Raw genomic sequence first — 18,048 nt, 5'->3', positions numbered from 1 at the left:
TCCTCGAGAGACGATAATTAATGAGATATAAAAATTGCTCACATTTGCTCACATTTTGGCACTTTTTTGTACGTTTGTCAAAAAATTGTGAGGAAGATCTCACAAAAATAGTCAAAATGTGAGCAAATTTTGAGAAGTGCTCACATTTTGACATACGATTATTTTCATACGTTTTTTTGATGAATTCTAATAAAACTTCATTACCACTTTCAGAACGAAGCGTAACTTTTCAGCACGTAACGCTCTATCATGTGTAGTGACATATTATTCAAAAAAACTCAGATTGCTTATCTTATAATAACAATTTCATTAGAAAAAATGCACGATTTCACGCTAAAACTTTGAAGCAATTCTTAAATTCGGATAAAAAATCGATATGTATTACACTTTAAACTTCAAAAAATGGTTCAAAATTTAGACTTAGTTTATCTTAACAATATAGCAGATTTTAAGCCGAACAAGTAGGAGTAATAGAAATAGCTCTTGAAAATAATTACAATTAGTAATATGTAAGTCAAAGTTCGAGTATTCTAATAAATAAACGTTCCGGATTTTCTTTACTACAAGAATCAATACTTAATATATAGAAGCAACAGTAAAAACTTATTAGAGATTCAAAAAGAAAGTTGACTAAAGAAAATCTTTTTATATAAGTAATTTTATTTTTTTGAAATACGAGATCGAATAAACATGTATTTTATTTTATTACTATAATAATACGTTTTTACATAGTAAGAAAGTTTAGAGACTGAAATGAAATTAAAAATTGAGAAAAAAATAAAGCTTTTCTATAAAAATTCATATTAATATATAGTTTAATGATATTACAATTTATTGATAGTTGTGTTAGAAAAAAGGTACATTCACTATTTTTGACAAAATTTTAAATTTTCATGGGGTTGTAAATCTTATAATAACTAGATGAATAAGGAATAAATCCCAGTATGATGTGCATCATTATATTAAACACTATATGTAAGGCTGGTGATTCTATTAACACTTATGAAGATCTATAGTATTTGAGCAGATAAATTTGATAATTTCCAAAACTCTTATATTTCAAAATTAAAGTGTGCGAATGCATTTAAATGAGAGCAAAAAGAGATTGATGCTGTTAAAACTATGTGTTAATTTGCAATTATTTCGCATCACAAGAACTACCCAGTAAATTCGGCTATCTTTCTTTGCAATTATTCTCCATTATACATATAATATAATGGTTAGGGTTTGAAGAAAAGTTACTAGAGAATTATTGACTTTTGAAATAATGCAGAATTTTACTTGAAGAAATCATTAATTTATGAGTTCCAAATTGCTAAGCATGACGAAGGATCATTAAATTTGCTACAATTAAATACACTTATTGCAGAATTAAGATTTTTGAAATTAAAAGTTTGAAATATTGCCTTTTTGAATAAAAATTTAAATTTTATTATATAATCATGATAATATCTTATAGAAATTAAAAGAAAATATTTTAAACCATTCAAATATTTTGAATGTCTTATCAATTTAAAATATTAAAAGATAGCTTGATTTTATCATCATTAGTTGTTATCAAAGTTTTCTTCTTTTGATGAACAACAGTAAATGATTTGTTAATTACTTGTCTTCCTTTTTCGCAGCAAAATCGAAAGTTATGATGATAATCTTGCTCTCAATTTTGAAACTCTCTGATTTACAAGTAAGCATTCCTTTGGAAAAGCAGTCCTATTCTGTTTTCAAGATATTTTAAAGCCTCAATTTCATACAATGCGCAGATCTATTCGAAATTGCAAGAACTCTCAAGAAAAATGCAGCAGCAAAGAAGATTCCATAGTTTCTAGCATCAAAAATTTACAACCTTAATACAACAGTTAAAGAGAAGCTCGAAAAGAAAATATTTAACCATAAAGCTGGAAACCATTCGATATCTACTATTGGATCTAATAAAAAGTTAATTATAACATATTTAACATGCTATTTGTTGACTTTGTTCCATTATATTACCATATATACTTTTTGAAATCTAAAATATTTTTACAATTTTAACCATGTGTTGTTGAAACCATATATCAATCTTAGCTAAAGTATAGTTTATGAGTCTGTCACCATCTAACGTATGAATTTTCAAAAATGTCAAATATGTTCATTTTTTCTGTAGATTCAGCCATAATTTCACGTTGTTATACTATTCAACTATTATTTAATATTTTTATCGATTTAAATATATGATGAGATGCTTAGTTCTCCTGGAAATCGATTTTTAATCGCAATTTTAACTTTCCAAAAAAAATTCAAAAATAAAAATCCCTCTCAATTTTCTAAGTTTTATAACTCGCCAAATCTCTAGCCAAATTTTTTTGGCCCGTATAAATATTGTTTGGCACTATATAGGGATGCTATTTTATCATATTTTCATCCCATTTTACTGTTATCGCCTAGTGAATGTACCTTTGTTAGAAAAAATATACAACTAAAATGTCAGTTTTAAAAAATTTAAAAATTATATTAAAACAATAGTCATTGAGGATGGTTAATTGCAAAAACTCAAGAAACTATCATTATCTCTCTTTGCTTAACACATCTACAACTGGAAACATCATTCCAAATGAAGTTCCTCAGTCTCGTCAAAATTTCTCTCTCATCTACAACAAGCTTAACTCAAAACTCAAGAAACTATCATTATCTCTCTTTGCTTAACACATCTACAACTGGAAACATCATTCCAAATGTTGCATTCAAGAATCCTATTATTATTCTTTCTTTCAATCTTTTATATTTACTCTTTAAATTCTAATATAATATAAATTCTTCATTTCCTTTGTTTAAACTTTTTTCATTTTAATACCATTTTATCAGATAGTAATTTTTGTTTTTCTCTGACCAAAAATCTTCTCAATTTAACTCCACCTTCACAAAAATTCATTGAGTTCTCTCAAAATTTTTTTGGAGAAAATTGACTTTGCATAATATCGTAATACTTTTTAAGGCAGATAGATTTACCGTAAGTTGAAGAACTTTTAATTTGAACAGAAATTATTCAACAAATATTCTTTTTATTTGATCAAGATACGTATACCAATATGATCTACTTGCTAGGGATATGTAGATCACGTTCAGAATTTGCCAAGTTTGGTGAATATCTATGGGATTAGGGACATCTATTTAATTTAAGAACTAAAAATTAGCATAGGTATTATGCTGTTACTGAAATATATTTTGGATGTAAAATTTTTACTTAATACTCTTTATGTTATCATTTTTAAAGATTTTTTATTATGAGCAAAAAAAATGGCAAGACAATAATATATTGTACATGCAATTTTTATTACTGAATAAATTTACAATCAAATTTGATCACATACAATTTTTACAGATAAATACATTATCTCAAAAAATATCTATATATTAGTATATGTTACACGAAATGTAATAAATGTATTACTTTGGTTTATCAATTTATAAATAAGAATGAAAATTTATAGCTTTGTTCCAATATTTATTTTATATATTTAAGTTATCCATTTTACTGTTTTCATTCATATTTATAACAAAATTAGAGTCCTTACATTATTTATCTTATTTCAATAGTGATAAAAATCAACTATATTTTGTAAGATCTTAAAAAGTGACAAAAATGGAAAACTACATTAAATTTATTTATAAGGATACAAAATTATATGTCATTCCACCAAGAGCGGTTAAAGCATTAACACTTCATTTATATATATCTCACAAGCTAAGTTTACCTCTAAACACATTCGAATTAACAACAAATAACAAAAATTTAGGTGTTCTGGATAATTTGCGCTGTAATAACAAAATTACTATCAATATTAAAAGAAAAAAGAAGCCTTTTAACTTATTTTCAATTCCGATTGTAAACAGTATAAAAACTCTGAAGATCAAGACAAAAAGATTAATCAAATATCACAAAATGACGAAAATTTATTGTGGGCAGCCAAGTTTGCGTTGTATATGAGCAATAACATAATAGAAGAAGCAATTAAAATCATGAATTTCAATTGTCTTCAGGAAGTATTCAATCCTGTTGATGAAATTAAAAAAAATGTTAGAAGGAGAGTATAAAGTAACAATTTCAGATGGAAATAAAAAAATATATATGAGACAATTTTACCAAATGAAGAAGCTGAAGATTCTTATAGTGAGAATGATAGTGATATCGATTATGATGAAGAAAGTAAACAAAAGGATAAAAATGATTTTTCTATAGAAACTCATGATAAAGATAACAATATAAGAAAGAATTGGCCATTTCAAGATGAAGACAACGAAAACTCGGATTCTCTATTAAACAGATATTTAAGTTCCGAAGAATTTAATGAATTCAAAGAGGAGGAGAATGAACAAATTTTATTAGATGAACAAACTGCAACAATAAGTGGAGTAACTGCTCAAAATTCAAATATAAGACAAAATGAAACAATAAATGCAGTTTCATTTCCAAACACAAATCAAAGACAAACTGCAACAATAAGTGGAGTCACTCCTCCAAACACAAATCAAAGACAAAAAACAATAAGTGGAGTTTCATCCTCAAACACAAATCAAAGACAAAATGCAACAATAAATGCAGTTTCATTTCCAAACACAAATCAAAGACAAAATGCAACAATAAATGCAGTTTCATTTCCAAACACAAATCAAAGACAAAATGCAACAATAAATGCAGTTTCATTTCCAAACACAAATCAAAGACAAAATGCAACAATAAGTGGTGTCACTCCTCCAAACACAAATCAAAGACAAAATGAAACAATAAGTGGAGTTTCTCCTCCAAACACAAATCAAAGACAAACTGCAACAATAAGTGGAGTCACTCCTTCAAACACAAATCAAAGACAAAATGCAACAATAAATTCGGATATTCAGCGTCAAATCCCTCAGCATCAATCCTCACAAACTAATGAAACTGCTTCTTATTCTTCCCAAATTTCTAATCATTTAACCGATAATCCTCCATTAACAGATTTACAAAATACACATCTAGTGCCAAATTTTGCTTATGATTACCAAAATAATTTTTCAACGCATAAACAATCTATTATCGTTAATAAAGCTTGCATTGAACTTATTCCTAATTATCAATCTTTTGATGATAAAAATAAAGAGATTCACCGAAAAAGAATCAAAAATATTCTGAGGACTTATCATACATTTTCAATTTCCCAATCCGCACGTATTAAATATTCATTAACCATATATACAAATGGTCATCCTTTGAGATTTCAACGTTACAATGCTCATAATAATTATTTAGAAATTATTTATTATTGCGGATATAAACCTAGATGCAACTTTTGTATGCATGTAAAAGTCTTTGATGAGAAATTAAATATTTCTCCTGAAGAAAAACCAGACAGTAAACTTCATAACTGCCGACCTGCAAAACAATCTCAAATAATTAAAGGAACAAATCCAATGAACTATGATATTGAATCTCAAGTTCAAGATTATGTTGTCAAAAATCCAACCGCAACGATATCAGAAACAAGAAAGTATGCAAATCAACTGATATATGACTGTAATCACGCCCAGTCTACTAATTTCATTCAGATATCAGAGAAGAAAGTCCAACAGCTGTATTATGAAGTTCATCCTGTCAAATCAAAATCAGAGATTGATCTTATTAATGAAATGTTAGAATTTTTTAATCAAAGATCATATTTTATTACCCAAAGCACAAAAAATGATAATGCCTATTATTTTTTTGGATTGGAACGTTTCATTCGAGTTGCACGGTATTCATCACATTGTTTTATTGATGGAACCTTCAAAGTCGTTCCTGTATCAATAATGAATGGCCAATTATTAAATTTGTTAATTTTTGACCAAGCAACTCAACTGTATCTACCGTTTTTACATATAATCATGACGGGAAGAACAGAAACTGATTATCAAAGAGTATTTAGTATTATGGAGTATGATACTGATATTAAAATTCCTTTATCAACATTTGATGTTATAACAACTGATTTCGAAAAAGCACTTCAAGGCTCAATTTATAAAAGAAAAGGAGAGCAAACCATATTGACTGGATGCATATATCACTTTATTGCAGCATTAGTTAAGAATTTCAAGAAAAAATGTGATCCAGAAGATCTTAACAATAAAATTCTTTTAAAGTTATTATGCGCTTCTCCATTCATGCCAGAAGAAGTTTTTGATTTGGTTTGTAATAAAATTAAATGCATTCAAGATACAAATGAATTTGCAAAATACTTTATTAAAACATGGAGCACAAGCTATAATTCAATCAGCAAGCTCAAAGTATTCGACAATATTTATTCTAATAATGGCGTAGAATCGTACAACAAAGTGTTAAATACAAATATTGTATATTCACATCCCACAATTTTAAAGACGGTACACACTTTAATGAAAGTGGATTTAGCGATTTTGCATCGATATGCACGGGCAGATAAAAACACAAGTGATCATAAACAGTCGTATTTCATTAAATTGAAAAAAATAAATGAAGAGATTCAGTTATTTGAAGAGCATTTTGGTCTGGAAATATCATTAATTCCTGAGGATATAATGAAAAAATATAAGGATTTGTCCAAACATTCTGGAATTGATTTCAGAGATATTGAAATTGAAAGGTATATGTCAAGTGATCAAATACTTGATGACATTCAAATAAATTTAGAAGAAACAAAAAATGAAAAGATAGAAAACATTGAAATTGCCGAAGATGATTTATTTCAATAATATGTAACATTGATTTCTATTCAACTTTATCGTTATTATAATAAACATTTTTATGATTTTTTTAATATTTTTTATAAGTAGATTGAAGATTATTTGATGGAAAGATGTATATATATATACATAATGTACCTTACAATATCTTCATGCTATGAATTCCAGAATAATGACAAGTCTTTCATTCTTAATTAGAAGTCTCCAATATTTTGTCTATTTTTTCATATTTTTTCTATTTTTTTTCACCATTTAAAATTTCTTAAATTCTAAATATAGCAAATTATATCATTTTACTTTCTGCAACGATTTAATCGATAATTATATGAATATTATTGTAAATATTTCTAAAATATTTTAAATACAAATAATTTTAAACTGAACCAAATAAATTGGATAACTTTAACTCAATCAAATAAATATTAATATGAATTTTTATAGAAAAGCTTTATTTTTTTCTCAATTTTTAATTTCATTTCAGTCTCTAAACTTTCTTACTATGTAAAAACGTATTATTATAGTAATAAAATAAAATACATGTTTATTCGATCTCGTATTTCAAAAAAATAAAATTACTTATATAAAAGTAGTAGATGAGTGCGGGTTGTGTGACTTTTTTTGTTGCATCTATATATAGACGATGCATTAAAATATATTTATTTATAAATCATTAAAAAATTAACATTAATTTTAAAATAATTTATTTTTTTATCTTTTATAAAAGAAGCTATATATAGATGATGTCAGATATTCCGCGATTAATTAAACATTGTTTAAATCCTGAATGGGTTAAACTTCAATTTAAAAATGAAGATTGTGAATTATTAAATGAATATGAAAGCCAAAATAAGCTAATGAGGTATAAATATAATGATAAAGAATATTTAATTTCATGGAATCAATGGAGTCATAATCAAAGACCTCATAAACGAGAAGAAGAAATTGAAAATAATGAAATGGAAATCATTGATGACATTAAAGAGGATGGAATTCCTAAATTTTGTAGAAAAACCTTTAGAACTAAGTTAGGAGCATATAAACGTAGAGTATTAAATCCTGAATATCTTAAACATCAATTTAAAAAGGAAGACTGTGAATTATTAAACGCTAATGAATATGAAAATGCTAAATCAAAACTGAGATATAAATATATTGGAAGTGATGAAAGGTGTAAAGATAAAGATAAAGTTTATTCAGTTTCATATAATAACTGGCACACGTTAGGGATAAGAAAACATTTAGGAGATTATGGGAAATGTTCTGAATTCTTTAAATCTAGTATGTACGAGAGAGTAAAAGAAATCAGATATAATTATCATTCATGAATGAAAGATTCACTACCATAAAAAAATAAAAAAAATAAAAAAATAAACTTTAAAAATTCATGTCTTACATTTTTTGAATAATTTATTTTTTTAATTTAATGATAAATGAGTGTCAAGACTAACGACGTTAAAAAATTGGGATTCACAAACGAGGAAATAAAGGATATATTAGAGGAGGCGAGTTATGAAGTTAATAAATATTATTTAAGAAATTGTCAAAAATTCGCGGAGTTATTAAATGATTTAGATTATGATGGAAAAATGAATAAAGATGATGTTATAAATTTCTTATATCCCACATCTGAAGAAGAAAAACCTAAAGAACCTGATGTTTTCCCTGAATATTATGAAGAACGGATTAAAGATGATGAATATGATGAAATTGAAAGACTGGAAAAAATAAGAGATGAAATAGATGAAAAAATTAAGGAATTAAGAGAAGTTGAAAAATATAATGAGAATGAAGTAGAGGGTTTAATGAATATCCCAGCTTCAGAATCAGAAGTTCAAAAATCTCATGAAGAAAGATATAAAAATTACTTTTTGGAATCTACTAAAAATTTATTAGATGGTGAAATAGATGAAACACTTTCAGAAGAAGGCACAAAATTTATTCATAAACATAAGTTACAATTTATTGACGATGGAGATTATCCATGTATATTACTTTCACCTCCTCTTGATTCTGAAAAATTCAAAAAAGCACTGAAAAATGTAACATATGCAACAAATACGATTAAGAAAGAAGACCATGATATTTACACAAATTATTATTTAAATAAATGTACAGGTGTTGATAAAGTTTTTGATTTGTTAGATAAAATATCAAAAGAAACAATTGGTACATATAAAATTTTATGCGATTGTGGTTTCATTATTGAAGATACTAATAATGTTTCATATGAAAGAACAGCACCGAAGGAAGACGAAGTTGAAAGGTCTATACCATTCGTTATTAAGAACATAAAAGATATGAAAACTTATAAACATTATATTTATTCATTTATTTCAGAAAAAATGGAAGCAACCCATAAAACATCATCTCATCATTTTATAGCTATTCATACATTCCTTTTCAAAGTTGTGAAATTAAATAAGACAGGAATTAGATTTAATGTATCAGGGTACGCATTCTTGAGTAAATTAAAATGTATTCGTCACGTCGCAGATGATAAAAATTTATGTGTTCTTAATTCATTTTATGGACTTTAGCCCTGGACTTTAAAAAATAAACTTTATTTTTATTTATTTTTTAATTTTTTATTCTTACATAAATGAACAAAAACGGAACATCTTCTTTATTTTGCTCCTCCTCATTCTTCGGTAAGTCACGAGTTAATAAATTTGGTTGAGTTGCTGACCTTGTTAATTCAGGACTAACATTAACTTTAACATTTTGAATAATTCGTGATTTATCATCATTTACATTATAACCAACCGTAATCTCTGCTTTTGCGTTAGTGTTCTTTTGACTAGTGAAACGTCTTCTCATTTATATTCGAATAAAAAAATATATTTAAACTTTTATTTTGCTGGAACTTTTGAATCTATTATTTCCTGTATTTGTTCATGAAGTTGATTTTTAGCATTTTCATCGAAATTAATAGACCTAATATATTCATTAATTGCATTCTTATAATCAACTGATTTCTCAAATTTTCTTTTATCTGATTCCTTAACTAAATCATAAGTTAAACCTCGTTGCTGATATAATGGTTTCTTAATTAAATCTTTGAATGCTTGAGATAAAGCACCTGATGCAATTCTTGCTACTATAATTGGTTGGAATTGCTGTTTAAGTTCATCTTTAACATTTGCGAAAACTGGATCGAATAAAGCAACTTTAAAGAATTTCTTAGCTGGAATTTCAGGTCTCAAATTTGCATATTGACCATCAAACTGGTTAGAATATCGTGGTAATCCATCCGGTCCCTCTTCAATAGCATTTAATTCTTCATTGAAGTAAGAATATGGATTATGACGGTATGAATTAATTGGACCATTTTCACCTTCTCCAATGTATTGTTTAACAGCTTTTCCATTTTCATCAAATTGCATAGGATAATGTTCATTATATGCTTTACGTTTAGGATAATCCGTCATTGTTAATTTATACCCATTTATGACTTTAATATTACCTTGACCATCAGTAACGAAAACTTCATTTATACCATCAGGTTTTCCATTTGGTCCTGTAATGTCTGCTTCATGTGCTTCCCAATTTGGACCATGACGTTTGGCATATGCTTGAGCTTCTGGTAATGTTAAAACGTTTCTCATTTGTTTAACATCCTTTTGAAGACCGGCAACAATGTGGACTAATTCTTTCATTCCGTCTGGAACTTTCATAGTTCTATTATATGCACCCTTTTTGTTTGTTCCTTGTTTTAATGGAACCTGTAGAAGATTTGCTATTTCTGTCATGTTTAATTATAAATAAAAAATAAAAATTAATTATAAAAAGTTATTCGAATTTAATGGAACCTTTATTTAAATCAACTATTATTTTTCCATGTTCTCCTAATTGTTGATATTGTGTGTAAAGTTCATTAATGCTCATTGGTAAATTCACTTGATAAAGCATAACGTTCAACTGTTGACGACTAAAACCACTGAAAATGAAAAGGGTGGACAGGTTTGATTTAATGTTTGTGCTTAATGCTTTGAAGTATTGAACAGCCATGAAGAATGAACACTGAATGTGTCGACATTGAGTTAATAACTGATTAAAATATGATTTCTCATTTGTTATTAGTTTTGATTTCACCGCATCATCTAGAAAAATGAGTGAATGCAAAAATTCTCTATCAAAATTTGAAATAGAAAGTGTTTCAAATAATTCATCCGTTGTTTATCAATAATTTTATCCTCTAATCCTTGCTTCTTGATTTATTATATAATTCTTTATACATTAAAAAGTTTTTTAAATAATCTTCGCTTTCTTCTTGTGATAAATAAAATAATTGGAATTTTGATTAAATGCTTTAAAGATTTCAAATGTATCATCTGAAGGTGAACCTGAACGGTTGATATAATATTAACACATGTGAATAGGGTGAAGTGTTAGCAATAATGATAATTTGTTTTAATATCGTTAACGTTTTACCTTTATTTTGTTTACAATTGCTGCAGTGATTGAATTTAAGTAACATTCAGAATATGGAATTTTCATTAATTTTTCCTTAGATAGAGCATTTCTATTATCACTCAATGCTTCATTAATCATATCATCTACGTATGTATTATATACTCCTGCTAATTCTTCATAAGGGGTGGATGAATTTAAATCCATTTAATCAAAAATAAATTTATAAATTTTATACATTTCTATTCATCAATATTTCATCATATGAACTTCTATACTGCGGTGTGTACCTGTTGGATGATATTTCAAAACCTTCATCCGGTGTCCATGTCCAATATGTAGTCCTAGTAAACCAAACCTGAGGAGGATTTGTCACTTTTGAACAGTAAGTGTCATTTTCACCCTGAATGATTGGATAAGCTTTCACTTGTACTGTAACTTGTGAGTTGAAAGTTTCTAATCCATCAAAGAATTACCCGCTCCATCACGTTGAACTGGAATAGTGCATAAGAATGAAGTTTGGTCTTTCCATGTTCTAGCTAATGGCGTGCCATTATCATCATTCAGTGGTCTAGTTAATGAGTCCTCGTATTCTTCCGTGCATTCATTCACTCCATCTAAATCAGAAGCTTGAAGCATACGTGTAAAGAATATGTCGCCCACTGTGGTCATCGCTTGATCGGGAAGTTTCTGGAATCTATAGTGACCTGAAGACCTCGAAGCATTGGATTTTCTAAAACTGTTCTTTGCATTGCATTCTTCGGAAATGTTAACACAACATCTGTAACATTATGAAGAGCGTATGAGAAATCTGAGCTGATACCTTCAGGAGTGATGCAACCTCCATTTAGTGAACGAACGTCAATATGTTGAGCTGGAATCATGAATGGATCTTCCTTACTAAAATAAACGTGGTATTGCTTTAACTGATTCTTCAATTAAACCGTATCCTGGTGTAATGCATTTATCCTCTAAAACTTCCATCTTTGTGCATGAAATAATAACGTCTTCAACTGTTGCGTCAGCAGATGTAGCGGCTAAGCTTGTAATTAATTTGGCAGGAAGTCCGATTTGTTGGAATTTGCGATCATATTTATAAACATGATTCATAATCTTTTCATAATTTTCATCAGTTATCTTTCATAAACGTAATTTTGTAAATCAGCAACTCTTAACGGGTCAACCTGACAAATACTAAAGTATCCCTGAAACATAATATTTAAGAATGATTTCACCAAATGATTTAGGATAATCATCGAACGCCTGAAATGCTAACAAATCATTTACTGGAATAATCATATCAAAAGTGATATCAACTTCTTCATTTGCTTTCTTGAAAACTTCTGAAGGGTCAATATATTTACCACATACTGAGTTATCATATTTTTGAACATTATTATATAACGAATGAACAAACTTTTTAACTTTCCTTTCTGATTTTGGTTTATATGTTGCAAATGCGAAAGATTCACGGGCGCAATCCATCTGAAGATAACCGGCATCACCTCTTTCGGTTTCTACTTCTAATTGTTTAAAGCTTTGATTTGATGATTTGTAACCAACGAATAAACGAATGCATTTAAAAGCGGCATCACATGTGAAAGCTTTATTTGAAACTAGAGTTGCTCTAACTTTGCGTTTAATATATGTGTCACCTAATTGGTTCACATCATGAGCCGGATTTGTAATTCTTAAATGAGTTTGTTTATCATCAAAATATGGAGCATCAGAGTCATAGCATGAACTTTCAAGTTCTCTATAATATCTTCTTCCATCATTCTTTGCGAATATTTCATTTATCTTTTCGAATGAATGAAACACATTTCCATTAATCGGTTTAGTGTTTGGCACTAAATAGTTAGTCGTCATTTATTATTAAATAAAAAATCAAAATTAAAAGATGAAAATGAATTTTTAATTTTAATGAAATAATCAACTATGGCTGCAGGATTCTTTAAGAAACTGTGGGATAAAGTAAAAAGAGGAGCGCATAAAGTTTGGGAAGGGATTAAGAAAGGAGCAAATTGGATATTTAAGAATAAAGAAGCAATTAGTGACGTTGCTGAACAAATAGCACCTAATGTTCCGGTAAGGGAAGTATTAAATAAAGGAGATAAGGTTTATCGTCGACTACAACCGATACTAAGATAAAAATAATATTTATTTATTTTTCCACTACTTTCCTCCTATTTTATTAAGTATTCCTTCAGCAATTCCACCAACTGCGTTACCTGCTTGTGCTCCCATCGCTGGATTACCTGCTTTAGCACCTAATACTCCTCCTATGATAGTTCCTGCCGTTTTCGCTACTGGTGCCAAAAAGTTTGCAACGGGTTTAATAATCTTTTGATGAACCCAACTTGCAGCTTTCTTAATTCCTTCCCATAATTTTTTAAAGAATCCTGCCGCCATCTCTGATTTAATATTAATTAAAAAATATATTTCATCACTTATATTCTAATTTTTTATTTAATGATAAATGAAACCGATTTTAAAAATAAATGAAACAGAGGAGGAAGAAATAAATGAAAGTGAAAATGTTCAACAAAAAATAAACGTTGTTAAACCAATTACTGAAATAAAAATTTTTTCATCTGTTGAAGAATTTAATGATTATTATGCTAATAATAAAAAATTATTTGAAGAATTGACAACGTGTAAATTGAATAAAATGTTTAAGTTGAGGACAGAGTCCAAGACCCGGAGGGTCATGGATTCAAAATTTCAAAAATAAAAGGTGTTGTTAGTTTAAAATCTATTCCTCAATCAAGAATCACCTCATTAATGAAAATAGATGATTTAACAAAAAGAATAGAAGAGATTGAAGAAAGAATGAATCAAATAATTGATTTCATAAATTCAAATAATCATTAGTTTCTTAAAGTTCAATGTTGATTCTGAGACATGAATTTTTAAAGTTTATTTTTTTATTTTTTTTATTTTTTTATGGTAGTGAATCTTTCATTCATGAATGATAATTATATCTGATTTCTTTTACTCTCTCGTACATACTAGATTTAAAGAATTCAGAACATTTCCCATAATCTCCTAAATGTTTTCTTATCCCTAACGTGTGCCAGTTATTATATGAAACTGAATAAACTTTATCTTTATCTTTACACCTTTCATCACTTCCAATATATTTATATCTCAGTTTTGATTTAGCATTTTCATATTCATTAGCGTTTAATAATTCACAGTCTTCCTTTTTAAATTGATGTTTAAGATATTCAGGATTTAATACTCTACGTTTATATGCTCCTAACTTAGTTCTAAAGGTTTTTCTACAAAATTTAGGAATTCCATCCTCTTTAATGTCATCAATGATTTCCATTTCATTATTTTCAATTTCTTCTTCTCGTTTATGAGGTCTTTGATTATGACTCCATTGATTCCATGAAATTAAATATTCTTTATCATTATATTTATACCTCATTAGCTTATTTTGGCTTTCATATTCATTTAATAATTCACAATCTTCATTTTTAAATTGAAGTTTAACCCATTCAGGATTTAAACAATGTTTAATTAATCGCGGAATATCTGACATCATCTATATATAGCTTCTTTTATAAAAGATAAAAAAATAAATTATTTTAAAATTAATGTTAATTTTTTAATGATTTATAAATAAATATATTTTAATGCATCGTCTATATATAGATGCAACAAAAAAAGTCACACAACCCGCACTCATCTACTACTTATAAAAAGATTTTCTTTAGTCAACTTTCTTTTTGAATCTCTAATAAGTTTTTACTGTTGCTTCTATATATTAAGTATTGATTCTTGTAGTAAAGAAAATCCGGAACGTTTATTTATTAGAATACTCGAACTTTGACTTACATATTACTAATTGTAATTATTTTCAAGAGCTATTTCTATTACTCCTACTTGTTCGGCTTAAAATCTGCTATATTGTTAAGATAAACTAAGTCTAAATTTTGAACCATTTTTTGAAGTTTAAAGTGTAATACATATCGATTTTTTATCCGAATTTAAGAATTGCTTCAAAGTTTTAGCGTGAAATCGTGCATTTTTTCTAATGAAATTGTTATTATAAGATAAGCAATCTGAGTTTTTTTGAATAATATGTCACTACACATGATAGAGCGTTACGTGCTGAAAAGTTACGCTTCGTTCTGAAAGTGGTAATGAAGTTTTATTAGAATTCATCAAAAAAACGTATGAAAATAATCGTATGTCAAAATGTGAGCACTTCTCAAAATTTGCTCACATTTTGACTATTTTTGTGAGATCTTCCTCACAATTTTTTGACAAACGTACAAAAAAGTGCCAAAATGTGAGCAAATGTGAGCAATTTTTATATCTCTAATTAATGAGGGGGGTGAGTATACTAACACTCCCTATTTTTCGAAAAATTTTACTTATGATGCTCGCCCCCATTTTCATAAACATATTAAATTAAAAATTTCTTTTAAGGATACCCTTACATTGCGTAGTTAGAAAGAGAATATGATATTGTCATGATTGCTAAAGTTTTAGGCTCCAGAAATGAATATACATCAAACTGAAACAATTGATAAATTGAATGAACTTTTGAGAGGTTCTCAAATAAAAAAAATTATCTAATTTTTTACAATATTACTATTATTTTATCCACATATGTATATATAGTAATTTGAGAAAACTTTTAGGAAAAAATAAGTTTAATAAAAATCTGAATTTTACTTGTTGTGGGATTGTTATTAATTGACACTCCAGACGTATTACTAATAGTTATGCGTATGCAATTAAAGTATTTCTGATGGACAAAATGTGAGATTTATATCAGATAATTCATTTCTACTATTAAGTTATTCATTTATGAGTTTGCACTTATTCGCACTAAATAAATAACTATTAAAAATTGTTTTAATTAATTGACACCATATAATAGAGTGAATTTTGTTTGATCAAACAACAATAGATGATAGATATAAAGCCAAGAAACTTGCTATTAATATGCTCTACTTGCTATTTCAATGTAAGTATGATATTTTCTAAATGTTTCGTTCAGATAACTTAGATATATTAGTCAAAATTTGAAATTTTAATAGCACATATATTAAAAATAATTATTATTCATAAAAGATTAATGAAATAGTAAAAAAAATCAATCAAATTATAAAAATACAACATTTAGAAGAATTCTTATTATCCTTCAAAAAGTCAGTATTTCTGCTGTAATTTTCTACAACATTGTAGTTATTGCACTTTGTCTATGGATTTGTATATATGTTATATATAAATTATATATCTAAACTGCCCATAAGTGCAATTTTTATATAAATTGTTTATTTCTTTAACAATTTCATATGAAATATGCTTTTTTAAGCGTATCAAAGCTGTGTTCTTAATGTGCATGGATATATCAAGAAAAATGTCGAAAAAAATGTGAATTCACAAATTCACTGAATTTTCACCGTTTTTTGAATTTTGCTACAGCACTAATATTAAATAATACTAAAATCTTCTGTCTTTGTAAAAGAATAAATTCTGACAAAAAGTGCTCGTTTAAATTTAATGATCATCTGTATGACTAAGTGGTAAAAAGTGTTTATGACCAAAAAAGGGTTACATGCTTAGTCTATTTTTCTGACAGGATACTCTAGATTTACATGATCTCTATTTCATATCTCCGTTTTTAGATTCTTCGACAGATTTTATGATAGAAAACCAAGATTAACAAAATTTCCGGCATGTTAATGAAGAAATCTGCAGCTACCCTCAATATTATTTCAATAATCAGTATCGTTTCTCTTACAATTTATTTTTTTCTCAATAATTTAACAAGAAATAACAATACACACTTGGTTTTACGTATAAAAGCTAAGTGTCGAACTTAATCAACTTTACTTACTTAGCAAATGAATATTTTTGTGGTTGCGAGTTCTGAATGCTGAAGTTTTAGATTTCTCTATAAATGATATCATTGCACTTACAATGTTGTTCCAGCCTATCGCATAAATCATAGAAAATCCAAAAAAAAAAATAATATAAAGAAAATTCATGTCATGAAGTTCAAAAAATACCGTGTAACATTAAAATTTGTTATGCATAATACATTTTAGCTATTATTGATTTTTTTTAATTTTCGAGAAATTGAATGGTGAGTCCGATAGAGAAATTTTTTAAAAATCCTAGTCCCTCATAGAAGTAATTTCCCTCGTCTCCCATACTTCCAAATGTATGCATATGACATAAACTTTTATGCATTACACAAATGGCCAATAATATCTATAGAGTAAAAAATTAGAAATTTAATTTTTTTATATGATAGTTATATTTCAGATTTGCGAGCGTAACTTTTTTCTCCATGGCATACTTGTTTTAAGAGCAAAATAATCAAAATCGTCCTTCAAATTGAAGGAGCTGATATCTTTTGAAAATTGAATTGAAAGGGTATTCAATTTTCAAATTTCCTCTCAATTTTGGAAACATATCAACTCTATGAATTAACAATTATGTGCCTTCACAGTTATCAGTCATATAAGGTGCTTATAAAGAAAAAGTTACGCTCGCAAAATATGTTTTTATATAGATTTCACATAAATAATTATGTAATTTCTAAAAAGAATATTTTTGTTCTTGAATATTAAAGTGTATTGTAGTTTAAAAAGTTTTAAATATGTTGCTAAAATTTCAGGTTTATAGCTCATGTCTAGCATGACTTCTTCGTATGCGCAAAAAATCTGACACGTAAGGGTATCCTTAACATATAAATTTCTTTTACATTCACGAAAAGTGACACCCCTCTTCTTTTTTCCTAGGGTTACTGATCGCTTTCTTTCTGCTCGCCATGCCAGAAATGAAAGAAATGATTGGTGCAGAATAATTTATTACTCCAATTGGCAACTATCTTGTAATATACAATTAGTTGCATTGTCAATTATTCTCCAGCATTATTCAATTTAAGTTCAACTTCTT

At 27.4% G+C, this 18,048-nt stretch overlaps 2 protein-coding genes and 2 pseudogenes across 4 annotated transcripts, besides 6 other annotated features; 1 reads left to right on the top strand and 3 right to left on the bottom strand.

Moving 5' to 3' along the window:
* Positions 1–22: 22 nt before the first annotated feature.
* Positions 23–839: a terminal%2Cinverted (terminal inverted repeat of MuDRx-3_TV_TvPhantom-3 transposon ID:TVAGG3_0282930).
* Positions 23–7,294: a mobile genetic element.
* On the top strand, positions 3,997–6,127 carry TVAGG3_0282920 (annotated as a pseudogene). Its single transcript has one exon. A coding segment is annotated over exon 1 (2,131 nt).
* An 876-nt stretch (positions 7,295–8,170) lies between the features above and the next one.
* Positions 8,171–8,487: a mobile genetic element.
* Positions 8,488–9,557: 1,070 nt separating this feature from the next.
* TVAGG3_0282890 (uncharacterized protein) lies at positions 9,558–10,457 on the bottom strand (the record flags this gene model as incomplete). Its single annotated transcript, XM_051228914.1, has 1 exon — positions 9,558–10,457. The coding sequence occupies one exon, from the start codon at positions 10,455–10,457 to the stop codon at positions 9,558–9,560; it is 900 nt and encodes a 299-aa protein (XP_051098644.1).
* A 97-nt stretch (positions 10,458–10,554) lies between these two features.
* Positions 10,555–11,199: a mobile genetic element.
* Positions 11,200–12,144: 945 nt separating this feature from the next.
* On the bottom strand, positions 12,145–12,987 carry TVAGG3_0282870 (annotated as a pseudogene). The gene has a single exon. A coding segment is annotated over exon 1 (843 nt).
* A 306-nt stretch (positions 12,988–13,293) lies between these two features.
* On the bottom strand, positions 13,294–13,530 carry TVAGG3_0282860 (N-acetylmuramoyl-l-alanine amidase family; the record flags this gene model as incomplete). Its single annotated transcript, XM_051228913.1, has 1 exon — positions 13,294–13,530. One exon carries the CDS (start codon positions 13,528–13,530, stop codon positions 13,294–13,296), a length of 237 nt encoding a protein of 78 aa, XP_051098643.1.
* Positions 13,531–14,823: 1,293 nt separating this feature from the next.
* Positions 14,824–15,451: a mobile genetic element.
* Positions 14,824–15,451: a terminal%2Cinverted (terminal inverted repeat of MuDRx-3N1_TV transposon ID:TVAGG3_0282850).
* Positions 15,452–18,048: the final 2,597 nt, after the last annotated feature.

Source organism: Trichomonas vaginalis, chromosome V, assembly GCF_026262505.1.
Source record: "Trichomonas vaginalis G3 chromosome V, whole genome shotgun sequence".
NCBI classification, from domain to species: domain Eukaryota; phylum Parabasalia; order Trichomonadida; family Trichomonadidae; genus Trichomonas; species Trichomonas vaginalis.
This window is presented reverse-complemented; position numbering and strand designations above follow the sequence as displayed.